The sequence below is a fragment of the Chlamydomonas reinhardtii genome, chromosome 11, assembly GCF_000002595.2.
Source record: "Chlamydomonas reinhardtii strain CC-503 cw92 mt+ chromosome 11, whole genome shotgun sequence".
NCBI classification, from domain to species: domain Eukaryota; kingdom Viridiplantae; phylum Chlorophyta; class Chlorophyceae; order Chlamydomonadales; family Chlamydomonadaceae; genus Chlamydomonas; species Chlamydomonas reinhardtii.
In genome coordinates, this window is record NC_057014.1 from 45,692 (window position 1) to 65,605 (window position 19,914).

Genomic DNA, 19,914 nt, shown 5'->3' on the forward strand with positions numbered 1-19,914 from the left:
CGCCTGTATAGGCGCAGTACGGTGATTGTTTTTTGTCTGTGGGAAGCACTCCGATGGCACCTTCGGAGGCATTCGGATCCAGTCTCACCAGTCACGACCTTGATTCCCAGTTGCCTGCACACGGCTGCACACGGCTTGACTCTGCGCATATACCGTAGACACCGCGGCATATCCTTGCACTTCACATTTGCACGTAGCACTATAACACTGTAGGTGGTCTACACTATAGCATTCGGCTATCTGTGAACGCCACACACGTCACGCAGTAATATGAGCACCCGACCGCTGCACCCTCAGCACAAGACTCCGCAAACCGCCCCTGGTCAACTGTACCTCTGTACTGAACAAGAAAAGGTGGCTCTCCCTTGCAAGGGAAAAGTGGGCTCGTCTCCCGGACATCTCCAGGCAGGCAGGCAGGCAGGCAGGCACGGACAGGGGCAATCCTGGCTGGCTTGGCCCCCCCTGGATCGCTGGGGGGCTCAGCTCAAAAAACTAAAACATCCAACCTCTTTACTGCAAAATTTGCTAAGGCAAGCTCTGACCACTGACCACGTGCACGACGCAGGGTCGTGACAGGTGCTGGAGCTTACGCTGCATCAAGCTAACTGCCCGCTGTCGCTGCGCCAGCCAGGACAACACGAATCAGTTCACGCAGATCATCCGCACCTTTGCAGTGCCACGCCGTGTCGCATGAGTACGGTTCCCAGGGTTCCTACCCAAATCATTAGTAACAGTTGGGACATACAATTTTTGCCTCGCGGCTCAATATCGTCCTTCCACATCAATAAAAGGAATTTATCAAGAAAAGTAATCTCATTTGGTCCTGGTCCTATTGCAAGGCGTGCAGGTGGACGGACCTGCACGCCTTGGTCCTATTGCAAGGCGTGCAGGTCCCGGAAAAGCCTTGCCTAAAGCTGTGCCGCAAGTAGCTATCAAGCTGCGTCGGCTGCCATGCCTAGCTCCTAACCAGGCTGCATCATGCCTACTGCGGCTGCTGGGGCCGTGCCGTCATCTCCAAGACAACGTGGTCCGCCGCCGCGCTGGCCCCTGCGCCGCCCTCTGCCGTCGAGCTGCCGCCCACTGACGGCTCCGGCCGCCGGTCAGTCATGGCGCCCGAGTTGCTGTGGCTGGTGTCGTGTGCGTCAGCGCCACCACCAGCTGAGTTGCGGCCAGCGGGCATGAGTGAGCCCAGGGCCGCCATGGCCATGCGGGCGGGCATGGCACGGCGCACCGCCGAGGCCGCTGAGGCGCCAGTGGCTGCTGCACTGGCCAGCGGCTCCTTCCGGTTGCTCAGCTTGGCTGCAGCCATTGTGGCCGCAGCTGCAGCCGCAAAGCTCTTGCCATCCCGCCGCGCCGAGCCGTTCCGCTCCACGGTGTGCTGCTGCAGTGGCACTCCCAGTTCCTCGGCCACGGTCTGCATGTGGTGGACACGGGAGGGGGGTTGGCACGATGTCGAAGGCAATGAAGGCACTTAATGACATGATTGGCCTCATCGTTGTCCATGCCGCTGCCTTAAGACTAGGCTGCTGACGCGCACGCCCTCGGACGCTTTACCTTATTGTCGTTCTCATGCTTGCTTTTGCCCTTGCTTTTGATCATCTTGCTCTTGACAACTGAGGACATGGGTAATGCAAAAGTTGTGAAACCATGAATGGCCATGCTTTTGGGTGCAATGTAGCAATTTCATGCTGTAAACGGTGCCCATGCCTGTGCCCCACCTCACCCACACACACCACACATTCGTAGGCCTATTTGACAATCTGAGCACCGGCATCCCGTTTCTCTATAGGCATGACTCACAGTTCTTGACCACGCCGCCCAATCGCGTGCGGCGCTTGGACTTGCCCGCCTCGCCGCCCAGAGTCTCGGCCGCATCACGCATCCGTTCACGCACCTGTGAGTTGAGGATGTGAAAAGTATTGTTAGTAACAATCGCGGTAACAATGAGACGATTGTCACCCGCAGAGATCACACACGTGTGCCGCCGCAAGGCCTGGCGGCCCTGCAACCCCACACAAGCGCGCCCCAGCCCCGCGCACCTCCTCGGCGATCTCTTGCGCCTCCCGCTGCAGCTCAAACCGCTCCTCATTCAGGCCGCCAGACTCCCCGGCAGCATGAGCGGCGCTCTTGATGGTCTTCAGCCGGTTCCTAATTTCGCGCAGCTCATGTAGCTTGCGCTCCGTCCAGGTTTGCAGCAGCAGGCGCCGCACAGCCGTGGTCATGTACCTGCACGGTGCCGGGCGTCATCTGAGTCGGTGGGTGAAGGCCCAGCATGGATAGTGCTGGTTTTGGACCATCCCTACTCTCGCCGCAAGAGGCGCGGACAAAGGCTGCATGAGGCGCCCTTCGTATCCCTCTCAAGATTCCAAAGCCCAGGCACGCACATGGCCGAGTAGTACTGAGCGGCGTTGTGGGTGGGCGCTCCGTCAAAGTCAGGCGGGATGTGGGGCACGAGCTGGTCGTGCAGTGGGTCCTCCTGGTCGGCGGGCACGTCTGTGCCAGCCACGCGGCCAGACAGTGCGTGAAGCACCTGGGTGCGGTGAGGTTGTGGCATGGAAAGGGCTCAGTACACAGACATCAATCATCAGCAGACGCATAAGGCGTCAGCAAACACAACCCAAGGCCTGGCAGCCCAAGGTCCCAAGGCGCGCACCTCGTAGAACTGCACGCAGCGGCTGCGGATGGGGATATTGGTGGACAGCACGATCTCTTGCACTCGCAGCATCTGGCTGTCCAGCTTCTTGACGCCAAGCGGCTTGGGCAAGCGCAGCAGCAGCGAGGTGAGCGCGGAGGCGGGGATGAAGCCGGAGCCGTGCGGGTCCAGGTCCTCCCACACCTCTGTAAAGGTGTGCAGTGTGGAGGGGCCCACGGGCAGCTTCTCCTGAAAGGCCGTGTTCTGAATGTTGTCAATGATGATACCGATGATCATCTGCACGGGGCAGGAAGAACGTGCAGAGGAAACGGGCGGTCAGGGCGGGGCGAACGTATCCGTGACACAAGTTCACCTACATGTACGTTGTATCTGAAAACCCCTTGCATGGGCCTGGTGAAAGCAAGCAGCGTGAAACGCTGCAGCCCATTAGCAGTAAGCATTTCCGCGCATTGCTTTCCGATTTCCATGGGCCCGAAGCGAGGAAATCATGATGCCGGGGCAGCCTTACAGAGCAGCCGGCGCCTGAAGGCGCCGACCCCCCAACACGCCCTGTACTACCGCCTGACCCCCACCTGCAGCAGCATGAATGTGATGATGAGGATGTAGGAGAAGAAGTAGATGATGGCCACCAGTGGGTGCGGGCTGCACTGGTTGGTCTTGTAGTCCTGCGGCACGCCCTCAAGCACCGGGTCATCAAAGTCGTAGAAGTCGCCCGGGTTTAGAACAACAGGGTCGCCATCGGCATTGGTAGTGTTGTAGGTCTGGTCGATCCGCACACACTTATCAAGCTGCATGCAGTCTGCCATCACGCCGTTCCTGTGGATCGTCAGCGCATTGGGAACGGGCGGGTTCAAGAATGGTACACACGCCTGCGCCGCACACACATGGGCACAGCCGCGCTATGCAAACACAGTAGGAGACACGCACAACAACACATACGCACGCACGCACATGCACACGTGCATCCACGCTGCGTGCAACGTTGACCGCGCTTAAAGCAATCTGATGCCCACGCTCAGCACGCATTTTACAGATGCCCTAAATGACTTGCTTCCCCCCGGTACCCCAACAGTCTCTGTACGCCCCATCTAGGCCTAGTACAGCTGGAACAATTCAAGTACTCACCAGTTCTCTCCAGTCATAAGCCTGCAGTGCATGGAAGGATAGGATTGTAGTGGGGATGTGGGTGAAGGCCGGTAGGTGGGGCGCAGACAACAATGGGCACACCAATAACTCAGGGGCCCAAGAGCTTCCCCCACTCTTTACAATCACCTGAAAAGCGTCAGGAATGCCAGCGGGAAGGTGCGGAAGCTCACGTACGGACCCAGTTCACCGGCGTTGTCCTCGCGAATCATTCCAAACAGGTTCATGCCAATGATGGCGTAGCTGCGGCAAGGGAGCAGCTAGGACACGTAAATGCAGGTGTGACATGATAAAAGCAACACAGTGGCAGTGGCTCCCGAGGAGCTCAAGCCAGCCACCTGCTGGCCCCACACTCACACAAAGATGAGAAGGAACAGCACGGATCCGACATTGATCAGGGCGGGCAGCGACCACCATAGCGTGGTCAGCAGCGTGCGCAGCCCCTTGAAGCGCGGGATGAGGCGGAACAGCCTCAGCACACGTAGTGCGCGGATGATGGGGAAGAAGGTGAACACAGTGTCCGTCGCAAAGTCCACAATCACACCGCCGATACCGGCACACACCACCTGGAAAAGTCAAAGTTGTATGTTGTGCATGAGAGCAAGTCGTTAGGTCCGAACCAACATGCACGTAAACCGCTCTCTGCAGATTCTCACCCCGCCACACCGCACCCAACCCCGCTCCATCCTCTGGCGCACCGTGAAATCGAAGCAATTCCAGCCGCTCTTGAAGTAGCCGTGCACGTCCAGCGCGATCCACTTGAGCAGCATCTCTATCAGGAACACGATGGTAAAGGCCAGGTTGGAGTAGGACACAATGTAGGAGAACGTGGGCGCCATGTCGGCGTGCACCAGCAGCATGAAGCCGATGGAGATGACCACGATGACCATGATCACGTCCTCAAAGATCTGGTTCTGGGTCACTGCGGGGCGGGAGTGGAGAATGCGGCGGGGGCTAAATGTTTAAGTGTGGATATACCTAGTTTTAGAGGTGTTCCTTACGTTGCAAACATACAGCTTTAGGGGCCCCACTGGACACACCCATGCCATGTAGAGGCCGTCGCTTATAACCCGACTCCCCGGTCCTGGGCACGTGCGAGGAGGGCTCAGGCAGAGCGGGATGCTTCACACAAGCTGTGGCATTACTACTCACGGTGATAAAAGAAGGCCCGGAACCTATTCTCGGGTGGCACGTGGCGCCTGAGCGCGCGCAGGTTGGTGAGCATCTTCTGGGTGGAGACCCATGCCTCCTGCTCATCGCTCATGTGCGGGTTGCCGCCGTTGTTCTCGCGCCGCATCTGATTGAATTTGTCGATGGACACACCTGGCATGGGGGAGCGAGAGTAATAAGACATGAATAGGTGGGGTGAGTAGGTGGGGTTTCAGAGGGTTGTCCATGTGGACGAAGAGACCAGCTGGAGTGCATGCAAGGGCCATGTAAACAAGAATACTGTTTTAGGCTGTGTCCAAGGAAGCGCTTTCAAACCCTTGGAAGCCCTGTGCATGCGATGCAATCACTCACCAATAACCAGGTTCAGCAAAAAGAAGCCCCCAACGATGACAAAAATCACAAAGAACAGGCACACGGCGGGCGAGTTGTTGGTTATGGGCTGCTGGTAGACCTGCGTGATGTCGGCGCCCGTGTACATGACGTCGGACCAGGACTCCAGTGTGGCCACCTGGAATAGCGTGTACAGCGCCACAGCCAGGTTGTCAAAATTGGTGCTGGGGTTGCTCCAGGTGGTGGTGATGTTGTAGGCCGGGGGGCTGGCCAGGTTCCACATGGAGTGGTAGGCGCTGGTGTTGATGAGGATGTCGCCGCCGCTGGTGGAGTCGCACCAGTCACGGGTCATGGTGGTGTTGCGGGGCAGGTAGTAGTCTGGGTCCAGAGGAGTGTCCACCTGAGGGGGACGCAAGGGCACAGTGGGATATGCGTAGCAAGATGGATAGAACGCATCGTGTTTCTACGTGTGTGCACAGTTACCGTACGCAAACGGGTGCCAGCAAATATAGGTGCAGTGGCAGCGCTGCCAATCCTGTCATTGCCACAAGTAAGTAGCTCCCCAAGGCCACTCTCGCTCCCTTACATCGTCCATGCTGCGGCAGCTCCAGAACTTCCCTCCGACAATGTTAATTGCCAGGATGGCGAAGATGAAGTAGATGAGCATCGCCACCATGAACACATTGCCCAGGGCGGGGATGGCCTTGAGCATGGCGCTCACCACCGTGCGGATGCCTGTGTGCAGTGGCAGTTGGGATGGGTTGCAAACATGGTACAGAGGAGTGTAGCGAGGTAGACAGCAGGCGTAGGGGCGCGCGCGGGCTGGGTGCATCCTCGGCGCAGTTTGGGGGTAAAGATCTAACAATTGCAGACACTTTTGAATAGTCGTGAGGTGTGGGTGTGGGACTCCCGCGTTCGTGCCCAACGGATGGTCCAAGGAAGAGGTGGACAGAGAGGCGGTTGGCAGCAATGAGGCAGCCGTATCAAGGACGCACGAGGTGTATCATTCGCACGGGCTGTGCGGCAGGCGCACGCATGCGCAGCAGCAGGCACATGCATTGCTCACCGCCTAGCCTGTTGGCCGCACGCAGCGGGCGCAGCGCCCGCAGTGTCCGGATGGCCCTCAGCCACATGATGTTGACGCCCTTGCTGAGGCTGTCTGTGATGAGCACCACCACACCCGCAATCACCACCAGCAGGTCCATCACGTTCCAGGGCGAGCGCACGTACGAGCCAGCGCCGTTGAACATGAAGCCCGTCACCACAATCTGCGGAGGGTGGGGCCGCCATGTGGCAGTAGGGCACGGCAGCAATGGTGGACATGCCGTACATGGTATGCAGGCGCACTGCCCAGGAAGCTGTACACAGATACCACACGTGTAGTGGAGCCCAAGCACCGGCCGTCGCGCTGCTGGGCTGTGCCCACCGGCGCACAAAGCCCACCTTCATGATTGCCTCCACGCCGAACGCGATGGTGAAGATGTAGTCCAGGATGACCAGCGCCTGCTTGAGCTTGGAGGCGGGGTCCAGCTGCGGCGTGTCCAGGCACAGCTGGATGGAGGACAGCGTGATGATGAACAGCATCAGCGTGTCAAACCATTTGGCTGTCACGATCTGCAACACAGCAAGCAGCGGGGCGCGGGCGGGCAGTCAGCAGCACACAAGGTCAACCAGCAGAGCTGGGCGATGAGAGGTGCACATGTGGCAGCGCTACGGTATATATCACATGCACACAGCAGTACAGCAGGGATTGCAGGCGCGCTCGGAGCCACGCACCCGGGCGAAGAAGCGGCGGATGCGGTTGCGCGGCGGGAACATGAACAGGCTGCGGCCCACCAGCATGTCGCCCATGGCCACATCGGGCTTGGCCACCACTGGGTACAGCGCGCCGCCCGTCAACAGCATGTCCGTGCGCCGCTTGCTGTGGATGGAGGGCCAGGCAATCAGCACAGGAGTTGAGCTTAGCTCCTAGCTCAGTGCCTAGGTGCATTCGCACTAGCCCACAACCGTTCCCGTACTCACGGCCGCACAAAGCCGCGGTGGCGGCCCCCGCCTAGCTCCGGCGGCAGCACGCCCTTGCCCTCGCGCTCCGGCTGGCCGCGGCGCTTGAGCTCCTCCAGGTGGTTACGCATCTTCTCGGCCTGCAGCCGTGCAGCGCATTGACAGAAGTAAGCGCCCTGATTTACAGTGTCGTGTGCGGCTTGCTGCAATACAGTGTGGCTAGATTAGGTGTTCGTCTGCCCACAGATGCGACTTTGATATGTCACTTAGCCACCCAGTCACCGAACCGCTCACCTTGGCCGGTAGCCCGCTGCCCATCTGCAGCATTGCATCCTGCGCCACGGCCGGCGGCAGACCAGCCGGGTAGCGTGCGCCTTCCTGCGCCGTCTTGAAGTCGCGTGTGGCGAACATGTAGCGCCCGTCCTCACGCAGCATGTACAGCATGGGCACAGCGCCGGGCGCGGCGCCAGCAGCTGTCGCAGGCAGGTCGACCAGGCCAGCCCCGTTTGTGGGTGTGGTAGAATGCACATGGGCGAGAACGGCATGCCTGTCTCCCTGCACGTGCTGCTGCTTGCCGGCGTCCACTACATGGGCGGCTGCGGGGAAGGCGCCAATCAGTCGCGATAGGGGGGCTGGGCTGGTCGTGTCGTCCAACACCATTGCTGCCTCTGTGGCGTTCAACCGCGCCGCCAGCTGCGCCAACACGGCCGCTTGCGCGGCCCGTTCCTGCTCCTGGCCAATCGCAATGGCGTCCGCGGTGAGCAGGCGCTGGTGCTCTAGGGGCGCGGGCCGGCTGAGTGGCACGTAGAAGGAGGCGCCGCCCAGTGCCATGACGCCGGCCAGTGGGTCGCCCAGCGGCACCACCACACTGCCGTCCGTGCCGTTGAGCCCAGAGTTGGACTGGCGCACGGGCGTAGTGTTGTGGTAGACGGGGTTGTTGACCAGGCCACCGCCAGCCCCTGTGGAGTGGCGGTGCCTGAAGCCGCCGCCATTCTCACTGTAGCCGCTCACGCCGTCGTAAGCGCTGATCCCACCCTCACCACCGCTGTCCACACCATGGCTGTGAGTGCCCTCCCTGCCGTGGCCCTTGTCCTCGCCTTCTTTGACGGGGGGCGCGCAGCCCGCCATCGCACGCAGCCGGCTCCACAGGCTACCAAGCGCCTCCTTCCCAGTGACCGCCACCTTGCCGACCGTGGCTGCAGCCGCCACCTTGCCCAGATCTGCTACCTTGCCCAACGCATCAGCGGCCGCTGCCTCGGCCTTGGCTGCGGCCTTGCTGCGCTCCTCCTCCTCGGCCGCCTCCACAATTTCATCGATGTCGCCAAAGTTGTCCAGCAAAATGGCCAAGAACAGGTTGAGCACCATAAAATTGCCGATGAGGATGAGCGCCACGTAGAAGCAGGCGGCCCAGGGCGTGGTGGCGTGCATGGCGGCGTGCAGCGAGTCCGCCCAGTTATCAAACGTCAGCACCTGATGGGTGCGTGGGTGGCAGAGTGAGGAAACACACCCAACCCGTCAGGGTTTCAGTGCAGCACGCCAGCAACCAAGTAAAGGCCAAGGTGTAAATTAGGTGCGCCAGGCGCCAGGTGGGCAGCGTTGCCCGCCTCTTCCTCCCAGGATTGCTCACCTGGAACACGGTGATGAAGCCCTGGAAGATGTTGTCGAAGTTGGCGCGGATCAGGCTTGGCTTGCCCACCTGCGCCATGTAGGTCAGCGACGTGTAGTTGTACGAACCAAACAGGACCGAGCCCAGGCCGTAGAGGTCCGCGCCCAAAGCCACGTCAACGTCGGTCAAGTTGGCCGCGGACAGGTTGGGGAAGAGAGTCGTGTTGTAAGGCCATGATGCGTTGGTGAAGATGGCCGTCAAATTGACGGTCGCCACGTACGGAGTTGTGGGCTGGGACTGAGGGAAGGAGTCCACATCAAGGGGTGGATACCCGCTATTGACCGCGTCAAGGTAGGCACCCGCAAGCGCCGCAAGCGTGTCATTGCCTCCACCCAGCTCGGGGCTGCTCATATTGCCGTGCAGCTCGGCGCCATTGGTGGCCGGCTCCAACAGCGCCGCCACAGCACGTGCCACCGACTGGTTGAAGGGCGCCGCCACGTCGGGTGCGTACTGCCGCGGGAACACCTCGCACGTTGCCTGCAGTTGACAGCAGGTTACAGCAGTCCGAGACTGTAGCAAACGAGGCCTGCCGCCCACAACACAGACAGGGGCGCTCACAGGTCCAGGGCCAAGAATGCCCAGCTCCTTTGGTCAAATGCGTGGTGCTGCCCCTGGACCCACTTACCACGTTATTGTAAGGGCTGCCGTCCGCAGGAATGACCAAGTTGGCGTTTTGCCAGTTGCAGGGCAAGTAGCAGTCAAAGTGTGCGGGGCAGGTGGCGAGGTCATTGGAAGGACAGCTAGCGGTGCTGCCTTCCACCGAGTCGCACACCGCCATGGTGTAGCCGAACAGCTGCATGCCGAGCAGACTAAAAATGAACATAAACAGCCTGAAGGGGGACACATGAAGGGCGGGGGCGAAGTCAATCTAGAATGCAAAAAAGGAGCATTAGTTGGCACATGTACATGTGTCCCGAGTGCCAACCACTCACAGCAGTAGCATGGTCAGGTAGAAGGTCTGCTTCACAGACGCCAGCAGAGTTGAGGTAATGGCCTGTTTGGGTGAAGGTCAGGGGCGATAGGACCAAGCAGCCACGTCAAGTGCATTCGAATGCCAGCTACATCCACTCAGTCGAAGCCTCGGCCTCTCTAAGTTTGTTCAGGGCGGTTTGCAAGTGGGACGGACTTGTGCGTGGACCTGCTCATGCGCTGCACCTACGTAGAGGCTCTTCCACTGGCGGGACAGGCGGAACAGGCGCAGCAGGCGGAACACTCGCAGGATGGACAGCGTGTTAGCTAGCTTGTTGTCCACGGTGGGGATGAGCTCGATGATCATCTCGGCGGTGGTGGCAGCGTTCACGACTGCAGAAGAAGGGTGCCAAGAGGGGTATGGGGGCATGTGAAATTGTTTGAAAGCACTTTCCTGAAGCTGTAATCTCACCGCCCTGCCAACCCCGCCAGCGCCACCAGCGCCCGCACTCACTCATGTCCATTATGTTCATGCCATCTGTGAAGTACAGTACACCCAGGCCCATGAGCTTGATCACCTACAAGCATGGCAAACAGGAAGCATGCAGGCTTTCCGAAATGAAATGCAGGCAATTTCAACGTGTACCGCCATCCAACGCACAATACGGATCATGCCCGTTGCTCTGCCCGAAGTCCTTCACCTTACCATGGCCCTTCTCCGACCTACCATCTCAATGATAAAGTAGATGGTGAATGCGTAGTTGGAGATGTCGTTGAAGCGGTCCAGCGCGTACGGCATCTCGTACCACTGCAGCGCCATGATGATGGCGTTCAACGCAATGACCACCATGGACGCCGCGTCCAGCCGCCAGTCGGACGTGACCCAGTAGCACCAGTTGCGCAGGGCCGAGCAGCTGCGGTCGGCCTCGTAGCGCTCCTCACGCTTCTTGCCCGCAGGCACGTGCGCGGTGCAGCAGCCGTCGGGCCAGGGCCCGTCGTCCGTCGACGCCGTGTCCAGCAGGAGGTTAGGGTTACCTGCCGGCGCGGCATCCGCGTCCCTCGCGCCCGTCTTGCTGCGGCACATGGAGGGCTGCTGCTTGGCCGGCACCCTTTCGGAACCGGCTGTAGCAACGCCAGCGGCACTGTGGCGCAGGGCTTCACCATTGCTGCTACTGCCATCACTGCTGTCGTCATCCTCTTCAACCTCCTCCTCGAGGGCCGCCGCGGTTGCCTCCAGTGCACGTGAGGCGGCCAGGCTGCTACCACGGTTCGCCGCCAACAAAGCTGCGCGCCGCAGAGACGCCATACGGCCTGAGCTGTTGTCCTTGCTCCAGCTCCAGCCCAGGCTGGAGCTAGGCGAATGGCGGGCGCTGCCAGCGGCGAAGCTGCCCAGAGCTCCCAGTGCAGGGTTAGCGGCACTGGCTGCCGAGGCACCAGTGGAAGCACTGGGAGCGCCGCCAGCCCGGGAGTTTCCGGCCTTGTACCCGCTGCCGCCCACCAGGCTCCGACTTGCCATGGAAGCGCCGTACATTGGGGCAGTGACGCTTGTGACACCACCGCGCGCCCCAGAACCGCTAAACATGCCGCTGGCGCCCACCAGCTCATATGCAGTGCAGACGGATCGCTCGTCATAGTCGGCGGCCTTGAGGAACTGCGGCACCTCGTACTTGCGCCGGAGCGTCTCGCTGTCTGGGCCCAGCGCCACCAGGTGGGGGTGCTTTTGGCCCCCCAGCTCCTTAGAGGGCTGCAAAGGAGGTGCATGGGCATGTGGTTGTATGTGTGTTAGATAGCACATGGCAAGGAGTACACAAGATCCATGTGTGTGCGTGCGTGTGTTTGGAAGGGGCTTGTGCAGGAGCGACATGTCAGCATCGCTGGATGACGGATCGATCTATGTGAGGAACATGGTAGCTGGCAGTATCCCCGCTTCACCACATCCACCACCGGCCCCCTGCACTGCTTACCGGAAAGTCATCCAATTCATTCAGGTGCTGGGACGACTCGGTACGCTTCAGCTTGTGGCCGCCTGGGGTGGTGCGCTCCTGCGCCTGCCACTGCCCGCCCTCAACGGCGTCCAGGCCATCCAGGGGCTCATCGTGTGCCGCCTTCAGCCGGGCCAGCTCGTCTGCCTGCAGGCGCTTCTGCTCATTCCGCTCCCTGAGCTCCTTCTTCTTGAGTGCGTCTGCAAGCCGCTTGTCCTCCTCTTCGCGTCGGGCCTCTGCGGCAGCCTGCATTCAGGACGGCGATGCGCAGTATGTTGTATGTTCGCACGTGCTCAGCACCGGCTGCTGTCCTGCTAGTGACCCCCTTGGAACACTTCCTAGGCAGTCTGCCGACTGCCCATGTTCTGCCTGCAAGTGCAGCGGTTCCCACCCTACTTCCGGCCCCGCCACGCACCAGCCTCTTCTGCTCCTTGTCCTTGCTGAACTGAAGGTACAGCACGGCCAGCGCAAGGTTGAGCAGGAAGAATGAGCCGAAGATGACCATGGCCCAGAACAACGGGAACACGCCGGGGTTGATGGCGTTCATGCAATCGTACATGCTGAACGACCAGTCCGTCAACGTCATGATCTGGAACATGGTCAGCCAGGCCCACACGATCTGTACACGGTCGACGTAGGTTGTGGTAGGGACAAGTGGGGGAGGAGGGAAAACGGGATGTCAGGATGAGCCAGTCACAAAACCATTGGCTGGCATTATGGTACAGTCGAGCCCACATGCTACTTGCCACCCAGCACTACGAGCCAAACAGTTACCCGCTGCGGAAGCCATTCAGGCCGCCTGCCAGGCTAGCTGCGTACTCACGTGGTCATACATACGGTAGCCGTCGCCCGGGTTTTGGAACGGCACACACCACTGCGAGGGGTCGCTGCACCAGAAGCCGCCATCGCTCTTGGGCTGGCCCGTGTAGCTGTCCCAGGTGCACCACCCTGTGGATACATAATACGGTAAGCATGCGGCAGGATCCTGTAGATAGGTGCAATGCATATTTACCGTATACGCAACCCAGCATTCGCCATAAGCATCAAGCCCGAGCGCGGTACTTGACCGTTGTCTTAACTGCTACGTAACGCCCGACTGATTTCACTCCTACTGCATGTACATACCCAGACATACCAGTACTCCCCGGCACTCACCGTCGGTCTCGTTGCAGCTGCCCACCCAGGAAAGCGAGCCTAGGTTGGACGGCACCGGGCCGCGGCACACCGTGTCTGCGTCGTCGTCGGCCACCTGCCATTGGTCCCACAGCCCCGTGCTGGTGAACAGGGACAGGCTGGCGCTGGGGTCGCCGTAGGGCTCCCCGGTGAAGTTGCGTCCGAGGCCGTCAACGAGCGCAGTCATGGGCAAAGTGCCGCACCTGCACGTGTGTTTGGTTTGGGCATCATGTATGAACTGGGGCCATGCAACCACGTGATTGCCAGCTGCTCGCGGCCCACCATAAGCAGCACAACCGCTGCCACCGCTCCCCTTCCTTATCACCCGCAATCGCTTGCCCACATGCATGCACGGACCTGCCCTTCAGCGAGCCTGCGAAGATGTTGATGTTGATGGCGCCGAACAGCACGAAGTAGAACACGGCCAGGATGACCACGTCCAGCAGCAGCGGAATGGAGTTAAGCATGGTGTCCACCAGTTGCTGTGTGGGGTAAGAAAACGCGCGTGGGGGTAAAGTTGAAGGCGCACATGCCGATGTGGGTCGAGGCAGACAGCCACCCAGCTACCCTGGAAACCAGCCCCCAGCAGCACCACCAGTCTACAGCCCACCGTCGCCGCAGTTCTCAAGACCCCACCCGCACCTTCATCTCCTGGATCTTGTTGATGGACCTCAGCGGCCGCAGCACCCTCACGCAGCGGATGAGTGTGTAGTTGCCGCGGCCCGACAGATCCAGGTAGCCCAGGCCCACAACCACAAAGTCTATGATGTTCCACTCTGGAGAAACCAAGCGGCAGAGTAAGGGGTGCAGGCTCTGAGCATGGAGTAGAGCGTCTCACATACGGCGCCTCCAAACATGCGTTTGCCACCGCCGCACTAGCGCACTTCCATTTGCCCAATCCACCCATGCCCCTCCCTGCTCCGCTCCCACACCATGCGCACACTCACTGTCTCGAATGTAGGAGCCCTTCCCGCGGATGAAGCCCAGCGCTATGACGCGGATGAGCAGCTCAAGCGTGAATATGCCCAACCACACATACTCGCTGATGCGCAGGTTCTTCCCCAGCCGCGTGCTCTCAAAGCCCGGCTTCCCAGGGGTGGCCAGCGCCAGGGTGACGCAGTTGGCCAAAATGATAGCCAGCATGAACCTGGGGACAGCAAGGCAAGGCGGGACGGGCAGGGCTCAGCCCAGCCGCGTGGTAATGACTAAAGTTGGCAAGCACAAGCCAGCCGCTCACACAACCTATAAAATGAGCGGCCTGACTCTGTGTCCCCCCCCCCCTGGTTGGCTTGGTTTGGTTTAATTTGGGCTGGAATTTACAACCCCCCCCCCCTCCTCCCCACCCTGGGTCTTAGGACAACACTATCTCCCACAACACAACCCTCAGCCCCCAGCGGCCCACACCCACCACTCGAACAGCTTGTGGGAGGCTATGTAGACACACGCCTTACGCAGCTCGTTGTCCTTGGGGAACATCATCAGCGATTGTTCTGAAAGCTCACGTGTTAGCACCTGGCATGAAGGGTCCAGACCGCAGGCGGGTTAGGTGCACACGATGTAAAGAGAGGCAATAATCAGAGGGCTTGCGTTAATGTGCAGCCTGTACATATGTGCCTTCTTCTGTCATAACCTTTCGGGTACTGACACAGAACCCGCCTACTAGCCGCCTACAGCCCAGCCCCGGCGCCGCGTCTGCACACACTGCTGCCACTTCAGGTGACCCTGCTGCCGCTCACCTCGTACTTGCGGGGTTTGATCTCCCGCTTGATGTCCACCCACAGCTCCATAGCAGTGCGCCTGAAGCTGAAGTCCTGGTCCTCCTCACCCTCTCCTTGCTCCTTATTCTTTTCCTTTCGCTTCCCTTGCTCGTTGTGGTTGCCCTTGCTATCATCGCCTTTTCCTGCCTTGCCCTGCGCGACTGCACTCTTGCCCTGTGTGTGGGCGACCACAGGCACGGGCGTGCCCCTGGCAACCCCGTTGTGTCCAGGTCTTTGCAGCTCTGTGGATTCATCCAGCAGGATGCCCAGCTCGCCGGACTGCATCGGGTTTCCGCCGTTGGGGCGTGCCACAGCGTCGGGGCCCACCTCGTCCATTGGCGCCCCGTTCAACTGAGACCGAAGCCCGGAAGCGCCGTTCTGCTGCCCATCGACCATGTTATCTTCTAGATGTCTATGGACCTGCGACGCACAAGACATCGTTGAACAGAACTGAGGCCCGGCGCATGCCCGGTGTCAGAGTGTGCGTCCTCTTCCATTAACCAGACAATTATGAATGTACATGTACGGCTCTATGTTGAAGGCGCAAATGCATCCGCGTCAAGCACCACAAAACACACTTGTGAAATTGCACACGAGGGGCCAGTCCGGACTGCGCAGGAGTTTGTTGTTGCAGCAAGACACATCCAAGTGGTTTCATCAGGTACCAGCCACGACTATAGTCGTGGGGTCCACGACTGCAGGCATGCGGAGTCGGCTTTGCGCCAAACGACAAACAGTAGCCAGCGCGACCACCCATCTCCTTCCAGAAATCATGTGATGCAGTAGTTTTCATAAATCCAGTCAGCAAACGCTGCTCTCACACTCAGCCACATTGCCATGAAGTGAACTCTTACCAGGCGGCTGGGCGCGCTCCCGTTAGCAGCTGTCACACCTCATTGTAACACGTGGAATTGTCGAGGGTCCCACCAGCCTGATGTCGCGACAGACCTAGCGGTGGTCTAGTGCGGAGTCACTTCAAAGTTGCTGTACTATGTCTTTATTGGCCAGGTTACGCCGCTTGCGTATCCAATCTATAAACTGCATCAGAATAAAAACGTGTTTCCCCTGACAAGCAGCAGCGCGCAGAGCCTGAAGCCTCAACACAAGCCTGCGCTATCCTACAGCATCAAATGTATGAGCTACGTTCTAACAAACATGTACATGGTGCGGTGCGCTTCGTCCGGTACTGACACTGCAGCAGCAAAGTTGCAGTCGTCGGCTCATGCAGCGCCCGCCAGACAGCCTAGACCGCTCTGGTGAAAGAGCCGTGCTGCAACATATGCATTTCGAAAAGTGACGTCCATTGTCTATACTCAAATGTCCCTGGAAGGTGTGGACCACGGCCAGTGCCCGTTGTGCAGTGGATGGCGACGACAAATCGAGGATCCCCGGCGCTCCGCTGGCGCACACACGCAGGTGGCTGCAGTCCTACCTTGCGGGAGTGCCCACGTTGGTGCTCGGCGGCCGGGACCGAGGCGGCGTGATCAGGGAGGTGAGGCAGCCAGGAGGTGTGGGGGGTTTGCCGTCCGTGAAAGGCGGCGTGAAGGAATGACAGGTTTCAAGTGCCAACGTCAAGTGGGAACAGCGGGTTATCAGGGAGGGCATGTGGGGGGGGAAGGGCGGCGGCGGGGGTGAGTACGACGAGGACGAGGGGTATTAGGCGGAGTGGCGGACGAAGCGGCGGCGGAGGGGAACCGTACTAGGCGTGTGATGGGACGGTGTGTGATGGGACAGTGGCAAGGCAGGTTGGTAAGGTCCCTTAGGGCGCAGCTAATTCCCAAACCCAACAAATGGCAAACAGTTGGCAGAGGCAGGGCAAGAGTGCGCGGCTGGTCTAACGCCGGAGTTACTGTACCGACGAGTTGCTGGCTGGCTGGAAGTTTTGCTGACGCGCATTCCTCACGCTCCGGGCGCCCGGCCAGGCGATAGCACCACACAGGCGTGTGATGGGACGGTGGTAAGGCAAGTTGGCCAAGTCCCGTAGGGTGCAGCTGATTCCCAGAACCCAACAAATGGCATACAATTGGCAGCGGCAGGGCAGGAGTGCGCGGCTGGTCGAACGCCGGAGTTACTGTACCGACGAGTTGCTGGATGGCTGGAAGTTTGCTGACGCGCATTCCTCACGCTCCGGGCGCCCGGCCAGGCGATAGCACCACACAGATACACCGCAACGCCACACTCGCGAGGCAGAGCCGCATCGCACCTGCAGGAAGGTGACCAGCGTCCACGGATGAGCACGAGAGGCAGCCGCAGAGAAAATGCAAACGGAATGCAGCAAAGCAATGGCCGGGCGACAGTGTGGCAAGCAGGGGCACAGACAGGGCGAGGCAAGGCAGAAGAGGGCGCCCGAATGTACGGATGAGTGGCGGGCGAGTCGAATGCAATTGCGAGACAAACACAACCGGAGTGTGAGGAAGCGCCGCGGGTTGGAAAAGGGAATGCCGCGGCTGATATTCGGGGCAGAGCTGTGTCGCGCGCCCTAAGGACCGAGTGCGGTTAGCGGAAACCGTACTAGGCGGACGAGGAGGAGGGTGGGAGAAATGGGAGAATCATCATAAGGAAGAACTGTGGACCGGCGAGTAACATATACGGATCGTGGAGGGCAGGGTGTCGAGGGTGCCCGAGCCGTGCCGAGACGTGCGGAGACCGGAGCGTACCTGAAGTGTGCACCAAGGATGTGCCGGTATCGATGCGGCTGTACCCTATGGGGTGGTCACGCATATGCTGTTGGGCTGCGTGTGAAGCGTGAAAGCCGCACGGCGATCTCCGTGCCAAGGTCGCTGCCCTATAGCAGCATTGCAGCAGCAAGGTACAAGAGCATACTGGGACGTCCCTTCTTGTATTGTCGCATAACTCGCATTCTTGAAAGATGGGACAGGATAAGGTTGGCGTCGTGTTCGGGGCAAGGGTGTCCTGGAGCGCCTTTGCCGACTGCCAGCGCGCGTGCGCAAACTCAACTTCATAAATTCAAGCGAGTAAAGAGAAAGGGTAAGAGCGGAGGCATGCGGCTGTCATGCATTAATGTCGAGGGCAGGCAAGGCCGCATTTGCGCATCCCCGGGTGATGCCCACGGCGGGCACGTAACGCGCTGATGGGGGAGGGGTCGCATTTGTACCCAACCTTACCGTCACGCATTAGTTGACGGCAATATCTCGCGGATACATCATCCCCCCACAAGTCTCAGGAAACACCCCTCCGACCGAATTCTCTGATTGACACACCGCCCATTTCGACGTGCGTTGCGGAACTCATGCGTACGTAGACCAGAGCGGAAGGCGGAGTGGGCTTGCAGGCAGCACGAGAGCAGGCAGTCAGTAGTAGCGCAAGTTGCGAATTCATATGTTACCTCGAAACCGACGGTAAAGGCCGCGAACGGCCGGGCCCATGGCTGGCTGACGGGAGGAGGCTGCTGTATTGGGATGGCTGGGCTGGGCGACGGCTGGCGGGCTGGCGTTGGGACTACCAGAAAGGATGCGCCCGAAACCAACCTGGAGAACACCAGCGCCACCGGTGCCCAGCACGACATGTATGGGAGGGAGGGAGGGACAGGAGGCGTGATGCACTGCAGCGTAGAAGCTATGGCGCTAGGCGCGGGGCAAGCACACCACTACAGGCACCGCCACGGCATTTTCATCTCCTCCTTATGCGGGGGGGCCCTCGGGCTCCCCCCGCAGTCCAGGCGCCGCGCCCCACCCGCACGGAGTGGCCTGCATACATCCAGTGACGGGGCCGCCTCCGCACCAAGGCTTGCATCTTCCAGGGGTAGGCCGCCACCGCTGGCGAGAAGGGCGCTAACCACGTTATATCGTCCACGGCATCCACGACCATATGCAGCCCCACGCGGCGAGAATGCACCCCCGGAAATGCCCAACCCTTCTCGCCCGAGGGCCTGCATTGGGGGGCGTTTCTTGCCGCTCCCTAAAGATGCAAGCCCTGCTTCGCCCTACGCGTTGATGACCACTTGAGGTGAGTTAGTGGGGTGTGCGATGGCTATCGGCCGCCGAAGCGGCCTCCCCTCGTCGACGGACTTCCATCCTGACGGCATGTGTATCACAAAGCTGCCAACCAGGGTCCGCGCCTGCGTCCTCCACCAGTCCACCTCCACCTCCCCCGCCACCCGCATCGCCGCCAGCAGTGGCACCGCCGTCACTGCCACGGCCCTGCACGCCCCACCCCATCACACTTTCTCTGCCGGCGCTCATCCGTGGACGCTGGTCGCCTGTCTGCAGGTGCTCTGCGCTTCTGCGCACACGCACGTACATGCACGCACGTGTGGGTGTGTGTGCGTGTGTGTGTCTGGTGCTGTCACCTGGCCGGGCGCCCGGAGCGTCAGCAAACTACACGCCTGCCCAGACGCCAGCGATGTTTCGGTGCAGTAACTCCGGCGTTATACCAGCCGCACAACCGCCTTGACGTTGCAACTTACATGCCTTGACGTTGCAAATCACATGTTGGGGTCTGGAATACGCCACACTACGGGACTACGCCATTACCCTGTCCCATCGCACTGGCCCATCACACTTTTATTTGTTAAGTGTGGTTCCGCTATAGGAAACCACACTTACTATCTGTTACATGTGATCTTCTCGTGCAGACCATGATTGATCGCATGGACGGGTTGGCTGCGCGTTACTGTTTTCACGTTCTTTGCCTGCGTCCACCAAAATGTATGCCCAATCAACGACTTTAGCAGTGTACATTCAACACCACTAAGTATACAAAACGCAAGGCAAAACGGGCTGCTCGAAGTAAGCGCTCAAGGTCACGGTCACGATTGAGTGGCCTATTTGCCGGGCGCCTAGTAATTTTGGTTCCCGCTCTACACGCTTCCTGTGCCTCTACTGATGGTTCCTGTGACCAATGACGATAAATAGCATGCTATATCGCTTGTAAGCGAGGCGCGACGAGCTCGGGCGACGCCAATCGGGCTGCCGGTGCGGAGCCCATCCATCCACCACCTTACGCGCCGCCTTTCAGCATGCTATCTGATATTTGTGACATATAATTGGCATGTGAACAGGCCCTGCCACTAGCTGTGCGCGCGCTGGCCCAGGCATGTCCATGTGCGTGCGCATGTCCCGGCTGGCACTGCAAGGGGCGTCAAAGGACTTGTAGTGTGAGGTAGTCATG

At 59.9% G+C, this 19,914-nt stretch overlaps 1 protein-coding gene across 3 annotated transcripts; it reads right to left on the reverse strand.

Moving 5' to 3' along the window:
* Positions 1 to 8: 8 nt before the first annotated feature.
* CHLRE_11g467528v5 (uncharacterized protein) lies at positions 9 to 15,734 on the reverse strand. 3 transcript variants are annotated; one of them, XM_043067285.1, is made up of 36 exons: positions 15,363 to 15,544; positions 15,112 to 15,204; positions 14,764 to 14,958; positions 14,436 to 14,539; positions 13,975 to 14,174; positions 13,670 to 13,803; positions 13,385 to 13,509; positions 13,010 to 13,230; positions 12,678 to 12,802; positions 12,270 to 12,473; positions 11,837 to 12,100; positions 10,600 to 11,616; positions 10,387 to 10,450; positions 10,123 to 10,265; positions 9,896 to 9,957; positions 9,589 to 9,793; positions 8,925 to 9,440; positions 7,592 to 8,767; positions 7,319 to 7,437; positions 7,073 to 7,217; positions 6,740 to 6,910; positions 6,363 to 6,564; positions 5,883 to 6,031; positions 5,318 to 5,696; positions 4,949 to 5,119; positions 4,495 to 4,718; positions 4,154 to 4,362; positions 3,926 to 4,039; positions 3,779 to 3,799; positions 3,226 to 3,469; positions 2,654 to 2,929; positions 2,385 to 2,530; positions 2,040 to 2,226; positions 1,801 to 1,894; positions 1,555 to 1,613; positions 9 to 1,414 (listed from the first exon to the last, which is right to left on the reverse strand). In XM_043067285.1, the coding sequence occupies exons 2-36, from the start codon at positions 15,178 to 15,180 to the stop codon at positions 983 to 985; spliced, it is 8,166 nt and encodes a 2,721-aa protein (XP_042919285.1). In that variant the 5' UTR covers positions 15,181 to 15,204; positions 15,363 to 15,544; the 3' UTR covers positions 9 to 982. The 3 variants fall into 3 exon arrangements, with proteins under 3 accessions (XP_042919285.1, XP_042919286.1, XP_042919284.1); XM_043067284.1 differs by lacking the exon at positions 15,363 to 15,544 and adding an exon at positions 15,639 to 15,734 and having other exon boundaries at positions 14,764 to 15,204; XM_043067283.1 differs by having other exon boundaries at positions 14,764 to 15,204.
* Positions 15,735 to 19,914: the final 4,180 nt, after the last annotated feature.

What these genes read in the sequence shown, in the direction of transcription:
- CHLRE_11g467528v5 (XM_043067284.1), bottom strand. Translation starts at nt 15,180, where the DNA reads ATGGTCGATGGGCAGCAGAACGGCGCTTCCGGGCTTCGGTCTCAGTTG. An exon ending in TTTGCTGAACCTGGTTATTG is followed by an intron (nt 5,120 to 5,317) that starts GTGAGTGATTGC and finishes CCCCCATGCCAG; the next exon opens with GTGTGTCCATCGACAAATTC. An exon ending in CTTATGACTGGAGAGAACTG is followed by an intron (nt 3,470 to 3,778) that starts GTGAGTACTTGA and finishes GACGATCCACAG; the next exon opens with GAACGGCGTGATGGCAGACT.